The sequence below is a fragment of the Solanum stenotomum genome, chromosome 9, assembly GCF_019186545.1.
Source record: "Solanum stenotomum isolate F172 chromosome 9, ASM1918654v1, whole genome shotgun sequence".
Taxonomy (NCBI): domain Eukaryota; kingdom Viridiplantae; phylum Streptophyta; class Magnoliopsida; order Solanales; family Solanaceae; genus Solanum; species Solanum stenotomum.
In genome coordinates, this window is record NC_064290.1 from 7,726,926 (window position 1) to 7,735,437 (window position 8,512).

The window sequence follows — 8,512 nt, forward strand, 5'->3', positions numbered from 1 at the left end:
ATATATATATATATATATACTTAAAGCATTTTCTCAAAAAAGGTTTAGTCATTTAATAAGAAATGATTTTCATGCTTTAATGTATTAAATAGGTTTAAGTTATTTTAAAATGAATTAAATAAATTATAATTAACCTAGTTTTATTAATATTTCAATTACTTGTATTTCGAGTCGAATATATTATTTTAGATCCCTTCCTCTAAAAAATAAAGATGAAAAAAAATGCGTCATTTATTTAATTATTTTCTTAATCAAATATGTTATAAGTTATTATTATTATTATTATTATTTTATGTTAAGTTATTCTATTTTTTCTAAAAAATAGTCAAATATATTTTAGTCAAGTTGCAGGTCAACCGCATGTTAGCGGACACTTCGAATGCTTAAACCCTTCTCGAAGTGTAAATTGAACCCCGAACCCCCTTTGGCATTTTTAAATAATTTTTTCTGTTTAAATCTTTGAAAATTATAAGTTTTCTTAATTTCTTTTAAAAAAATTAAGTGGCGACTCTTTCTAAGTATTTTTCTCAAATTGTTTTATACTTAGAACATTTCAAAAAGTGATTTTTTCTAAAGATAGGAAAATTACGGCACAACAATAATTACTTAACCATATAATTTTCCCATAATATAATTAGTCATAGAAATCATAAATTTGAATATTTGAGTATATCCTGCAATATATCTAAAATATTCATACTCAAGACAACACATTATTAAATACGATAATGAAGGATTACGAAAAAAAACAAATTAAAGAACAAGAAAACAGATTGACTAAGAGCCCAGGGAAAATTATGTGGTTAAGCAAACTTATACTACTTAGTTATTCATCATAGCTATAGTTTGCTATAATTACCTCTCGCGATTAACATTAACTATTAATTACGTGGGCTGACTTCGAGTTGTATAATTAGCCACATTTATATAATTTGCCACATTTGTATAATTCACTACTAGCAATTGTTCTTGTATACGATGTTTTATATTTGTATATGACGATGATTTCCTTTAATTTTTTAGTTTTGTCACCATATACATTCAATCTTTTTGTGTATAACCTTTTAAAATTTGTATAAACGTGTAGTTTTCGAATTTTGTATAATTAATTTATATAATGTAATTTGTATAACTGTTTAAAGTTCATATGTTTATGTTAGTATCAATTTGTTATTTCAAGTTTTATCATATTTGTAAAATTCCAGACTTTATATTACGCAATTATACAAAAATACACGAATTATACAAGCGTAGCCGCAAATTATACAAATGAGATGTGAATTATACAAACTATTGTCCTCTCTCGCTCGCCTCTCTCCTCCCTATCCCAATCTCGCTTGCCATATATACAAATGCATATGTATAATATACAATTATCTAACCCATATACATATACAATTCATCTCTCTCCCACTCTCTTCCCTCTCTCGCTCGCCTCTCTCCTCCCTCTCCCAGTCTCGCTCGCCTCTCTCCTCCCTCTTCCAATCTCCCTCGCCTCTCTCCTCCCTCTTCCAATCTCCCTCGCCTCTCTCCTCCCTCTCCCAATCTCGCTTGTCATATATACAAATACATATGTATAATATACAATTATACATATACACTTCACCTCTCTCCCACTCTCTGCCCTCTCTCGCTCGCCTCTCTCCTCTCTCTCCCAAACTCTCTCGCCTCTCTCCTCCCTATAACATGTAGCTACGAATTGTAATTATCAAACTATAGCTATGGAGAGTAATTATGATATTTTTAAGTGGCTATATGCGAAAGTTCCTCATTGTAAAATCTGTTTAAAAAAAAATTAATGATTGTCACGTCATTAAATAGTTATCAAAAATTATATTTAAAAAAATAATGACCAGAAAAGTCAATTCAATAAAGTTGAATAACTTTTAAAAGACATAACAAAGTTAAATAATTGAATGCGATGATCAATTATCTAAAATTGAGTGAAAATCCAAGTTTTTTACCCTCCAATATCTACTTCCATATTATAATTAATTTGGATAACTAAATCTATGTTGATCTGCTTCAAGAAGTTGCACTAAAATGTCTTGTGTCACATGTAGAATAAGTCTTTTCTGGGGAGCTTGAAAAAGAAAATTAGATCTTTCTAGAATTTCATTTTAACCTCTCATACATCATACATGATTATAATTTTACCTTATATAAAGTAAAATTTACAAAAAATGTCATTTTTCGTTTATGCTATGACTCTTCTATATAATTGAAAAATGAAATATTATTCTTGCTTTACATAGACATATAAGACTTAGCTTCCCTATCCAAAATTTATTTTTCTCATGGAATTTGTCATATTCGATCAGCAATCAGATTGAAACCCCAAGAGAAAACTAGAATTTGACAATTCAAATTAATGTTTTGCTGGAATAAATTGATTGTACATTATATATATATATATATGAAATTTAATTTCCTAACAACAAAATTATATATTGAGACTAGGAGTTTGTTACAAAAGACTTACATATTGGAGGGATACAAACGAGTGCATCTATGTGGAGAAAGATCGATAAAGGATCTCAAGATAAAGGTGTTTTCTGGTATAAAAACAAGCTTTGAAAGATGAATTCCAAAAATTACTTACTTAGCATAGGTTAGATGTTCAGCTCGAGTCGTGGTAAGTATTTTGAATTGGAGTTTAAACTTTATACGTTAAATGTTCAAACCTCAACTGAAAATACTTGCCACGACTCATGCTAAATCATTTAACATATCCCAAGCAAATAGTCTTTGGTATTCACCTTTGAGAGCTTGTTTTCGTACCAAAAAACACATTTATCTTAAGATCGTTTATCGATCTTTCTCCTCATAGATGCATTCGTTTGAATCCTTCCAACTTGCCTTATGAATTATCTAGATCATCGTCAAATTGATAATATTCTTCTAGTAATGGCTTGATAGATTTTGGTTGCCTCCATTGCATAATTTATATTTGTAGTAGCTTGAGATCCTTTTAGAAAATCCCAATTGGATGAATCATATTGTAGCAATGAAGAGTGAGTGTAGTGCAACTTATTCATTGATATGTACAAGCAAAGTTAGCTTGTATGCTAGGGCAACGCGATACATCACATAAGTAGTTGCAATAACACCTGCATCTAAAATGTAGATTTATTCCAATAATTAGAAAACTTTTTGGTTTATATATAAGAAGTGAAAATTTGTTTCTAAAATTTCTCCCTAGGCCACATTGTTCATATGTGCTATGGAATTTACCATACTCTAATTGGAATAAAAAGCAAAAAAGAGTTGGGATAAAAGAAGTAGTAGTAACTTGGACTTCCTATTTATACTTTAATAGGGAATTGATTATTACATAGATGCTTTTGTCAATTACTGAAATGAAAATCTAAGTTTAATTTGATATTGGATTATTGTTTGGTAAGTGGAATAAGGTTTGATATCTCACAATTAAGATAAATTTATATTGTTAATTAAACACTATATAAATCTAATCTCAAACTCAATTCTGAATATAATCAAATCTTATCTCACCAAATTTTGAATTATAGTGGAATAACATTTTCTTTTTAGTAGTGTTACTTAACGATAAGGATAATATTGGAAGAAAATAATAAACTTCTACTGTTTGACTAAAGAGAACAAATTAAAAAAAATCTATTTTTAATATAAAAGAACAAATAAAATGAAACGAAAAGCATATAAAATATAAAAAAATTTATAGATGGTAGACAACGTGATTTCGATTAAAACAAACACATACGACTTCTCTTTTTCCATAATAAAGCACACAAAAAGATCACCAACATTAGTAAATAAAAACAAGAATGAACATATCCAAATAAAGAAGGATTTTTGGTTAATAAGAATTAATACCTCAAAGCTCAAAAGAGACCTCCTTTTTGCCTTAGGAAGGCTTGGTGTTCCTCTCGTATTTTTCACTTCTTGTTTTCAGAAACAATGGTGCTTATAATGCACTATATGTGGGACCCGGTGCCCATCCTCCTCTCCTATCTTCATCCGCTTTATTAATAATAATTTATTAGGGACAAGTAATTGAAAATAATACTCTTAAATTTGGCATCAATTATTGCTTTCATTCTTAAATTATTGATAGTCTTAAAAACATTATTTTACTTGACTAACTGAACTTAAATACACCCTCGATCTTGCAACATGAGAAAAATACACTCCTAAATTATCGCCAAGTTTAGGGTGTTTTCAACACTTCTCTCAACTTTTTATTAAGATCTTCATACTCCTACAAGAGTTTGAGACTACTTGCTATGTCATGTGACAGATCGGAAATGTATCTAAGTTTAGTTAGTCAAGTAGAGGGATACTTTTAAGGCTGTCAATAGTTCGAAGACGAAACTAATAATTTGCGCCAAGTTCAAGAGTGTTTTCAATATTTCTCTCAAATTTATTACTATCTCCATCTCAATTTCTATGACTCATTTTTTTATCGAGTAACAATTTAATTTTAAAGTATTCATTTTATTTTTAATGAAATTATTTATAGTCATATAAATATTTATGACTTATTTTAAATCACAAATTTCAAACAAAAAAATTCTTAACTTTTGTATCAAATCAAACTATAACACCACTAAATTCTTAAGAATCATAACATAATATTATAGTCAAAATTCCTCTTAAATTTTTAAAAAATAAGTAAGCTCCTTCATTCACATACTTAGGGCCTGTTTGGATTGACTTAAAAAAGTAGCTTTTAAGTAAAAAATAAAAAGTCGAACTGAAATGACTTTTAAATCAAAAAATAAAATTTAGGGGGAGACCTACTTTTGGTTTTTGACTTATTTTAAGTCATTCTTGACCTTGCCAAACACTCTTCAACTTATTTTATGTTATTTTTTATATTTGTCAAACACTTTCAGAAGTCAAAAACTGATTTAAAAATAGATTTGACCAACTTTTAAGCCAATTCAAACACCCTCTTAATCAAGAACATTACCATTTTGGACTAGAAAAAGTAGGTCGCAATTGTCATATTCTAACTGATAAAAGATGAGAGGGTGTTGCTCGAATGGTAAACACCCCTCACTTTCAACCCGAAGGTTGTGAGTTCGAGTCACCAAGGGAGCAAAAGGGGTGGAGCTCCTAGGAAGGGGTAAAAATTAAAAAAAAAAAAAAAAAACTGATAAAAAAAATAATAGCTTCGTGTTCCATTTCTTTCGTGATTGCTTACGTAAAGGCTTAGATCAGATCTTAACAAACAGACATGATTAAAGTTACTAGAAACAAAAGACTTGTCGAATGTGGTACTATTTCCACGTGCTATAGATTTTCCATATCATAAAAATGACAAAGTGTAAATGAAGACTATAAATTAGGGGAGGCTTAAGTCTTTTATGATATATCAGTATTTGAAGTTCTATTTAAGATGTAATGTTATTAATCCGATTTATATTTTCTAATTGACGTATTAAAATTTAAATAAATAATTTAAAAACTATCAATATAGCCAAATAACAAATACTATAATACTTAAAAATTAAAATAATATTATCTAATTCAAGAAGTTTGAAGACTTGATTTCAACATATTTTTTTGGCTACTTCAAAGTACTCTTTATCAAAATCTGAAATATGAATTATGTACTTTTCAACTATATTTTCTTCTAGAACAGTATGCTTATAAGTTTCAACGCTTTGAATTGTTCAATATGAAAACTCTCGTGGAAAAAACTATGAATTCTTGTGGAAAAATCACCAACTTTTTATGAATTCTACTCCTAGATCTATTTCTCTTTGGGCTCTTTTCTGAATTTTTTTTTTCTAAATTTTTGCTTCGATTAGAGATATATATCAAGTTCAAAATAAATGATTGAAATTTAATTAATCAAAGTAAAATTATAATCACGGTTAGAATAATTAATTACTTTCATATAGTTATTTCTAAAATATTTTTTCAACCCCACAATTCTAGATATATATTATATCTTAGCCTTATATTATTTCTAAATATATTTAAAAAGATTCCTTCTTACCCTGAGTAAATCATTGTCATGCATAGTGATGGCAAATGGGCGGGTTGGTTAAATTTGGACGGGTTAAAAATGGGTAATAATTCAACCCATCCATATTTGATATGGGTAAAAATTGATAGGGTAATAAATGGGTTGGGTAAAATACTAGTTTATCCATATTTTCATGAATAAATAGTACTTACTTAAGAAATCAATATGGAGAAAATATTTTAGTCTTCTTTTTAGACGAAAAATGTTGAAAATGCTTCATTTAGTTTTATTGTATCATAAAAATAAAAAAAAAATCCTATAACTTTTCAATATAAAATAAATTTATGTAATAACAAGATGAAAATATTTTTAGTTTCAAAGTAAATGAATATTTGCATTTTAGGACTAAAACATGCTTAATGCACTTTAAGCTATGTCAATACTAATACATGATTTGCTTATTTTACACTATTATTTATTATCCAATATAAAATTAAACAAATAAAAAAATATATAATTATAATTAACAAAGAAATGTACGTTTAAAATATACATTTTTGGAGGGTCAAAGACTTCACCTTTTCAATTATAGAGAAGAATAATTAGTTTTATAGAATAACATAAAAAGGAAGAGAAGTTACACTATTTTTAGTGATATCATGAATTTTGAGTGAATAAAAGTTAGAAGCTTAACCCATTTGACTAATCTATGTTTTACCCATATTTATCCATAGTTTATCCACATTTTTATGGGTTGAATATGGGTATCAATCCATATTTTACCCATATAAAAAATCACTCATCCAACCCATTAAAATATGGGCGAATTAAATGGATTACCAAAATATGAGCTCTTTTTGCCAGCACTACTCATGCATCAATTTTTTGTCCGATCACATTATCATTCAAAGATAGTGAAATGAGAAGTAAACTTCAACCAATGATAATAAAAATTTTAAGAAATTTAAAAAATAATATTTGTCAGAAATAAAATTAAAAAGTGTTGCATGGTATATTTTAAATTTTACAAGCAAAATAAAGGACCTGTTTGTTAAGATGAGAAGTTTGAGAAGACGAAAATCTCCATTGATGATGAGAGCATAAAGCTTGATTAGAGAAGAAGAATGAAATTCTGCATTCTGAATTAATTGTGTACAATGGTAGTTCAGACTAGTATTTATACAGCTGAATGAGAAAAATATCTAAAGTCCTAACTAACTGAAAGAAAGCAACTACCACGTGATTTGACAACTAACTAACTAATTCTAACAGACTCGATGAATTAATTAATATGACGTTTACAGTAAATTAACTAATTCTAAATGTATCCACACCACTTAATCTCAATACCCCCCCTCAAGTTGGAGGAGAAGTAATCGAAGCCAACTTGTCCAAAAGAGTAGAATGTTTAATCCCAATAAGTGCTTTGGTAAGGATATCAGCTAACTGAGCAGTAGTGTCAATGTGATGCAATGTAATGAGCCCCTCTTGAAGCTTAGTCCTCACAAAATGGCAATCCACTTCAATGTGCTTCGTACGTTCATGGAATACAGGGTTCCTTACAATGTGAATGGCTGCTTGGCTATCACAATATACAGGGAATGGTCCATTTTGAGGTACAGTCAATTCCTCAAATAATCTTTGCAACCAAGTCAGTTCTCCCACTACTTTTCTCAAAGACCTATACTCTGCTTCAGCTGAGGAAAGGGAGATTGTTTCTTGCTTCTTGGACTTCCAGCTAACAGGACTATCTCCCAACAACACAATATAACTACTAACAGACTTCCTCGAGTCAAGGCAGGCAGCCAAGATCTTTGATTTTAAACTGACTGTCAAGGAACCTTTTAAGCTTATCAATTTCAGCAGTGTCTGTTCCTGTGAGTAGGATGTCATCAACATAAACACCTAGGAAGACAGTAGATGCACCTTTTTTTCTGTAAAACAAAGAGTAGTCATGGAGGGAATGAACATAGCCTCTTGTGTGAAGTGCTTCAGTCAATTTCTCATACCATTGTCTGCTAGCCTGTTTTAGACCATATAATGACTTGTTAAGTCTACAAACTAGACCTTTGTGAGGGGTGGTCAGACCTGGTGGCACATCCATATACACTTCCTCATGTAGATCTCCATGGAGAAAAGCATTAGTAACATCAAGTTGATATATATTCCATTGTTTCTTTGCAGCAGTGGCAATGAGTGCCCTCACAGTTGTCATCTTAACAACAGGTGAAAATGTCTTTGTATAATCTATGCCATGATGTTGAGTATATCCCTTTACCACCAGCCTAGCTTTATACCTTTCTATGCTCCCATCAGCCTTGTGTTTGACTTTATAAACCCACCTGCAACCAATAGACTTCTTACCCTTTGGCAGAGTTGTGAGAGTCCAAGTATTGTTGTCATGCAGGGCAAGGAACTCTTGTGTCATAGCCTTTTGCCATGCAGGATCCACAGATGCTTCCTTAAATGAGTTAGGTTCACAATCATGAGAAACATTCATTACAAAAGACTGACTGTCAGGATTCAAAACAACAGGAGAAATATGATGTCTAA

At 29.8% G+C, this 8,512-nt stretch overlaps 1 protein-coding gene across 1 annotated transcript in view; it reads left to right on the forward strand.

The window, feature by feature from the left end:
- The window catches only part of LOC125877228 (glycine-rich cell wall structural protein 1-like), an 8,977-nt gene extending 7,704 nt beyond the window's left edge, over positions 1-1,273 (forward strand). Inside the window, exon 3 of the mRNA XM_049558575.1 lies at positions 1,206-1,273. Coding sequence (XP_049414532.1) covers positions 1,206-1,273 — 68 coding nt within the window. The remainder of the gene's footprint in view (positions 1-1,205) is intronic.
- Positions 1,274-8,512: the final 7,239 nt, after the last annotated feature.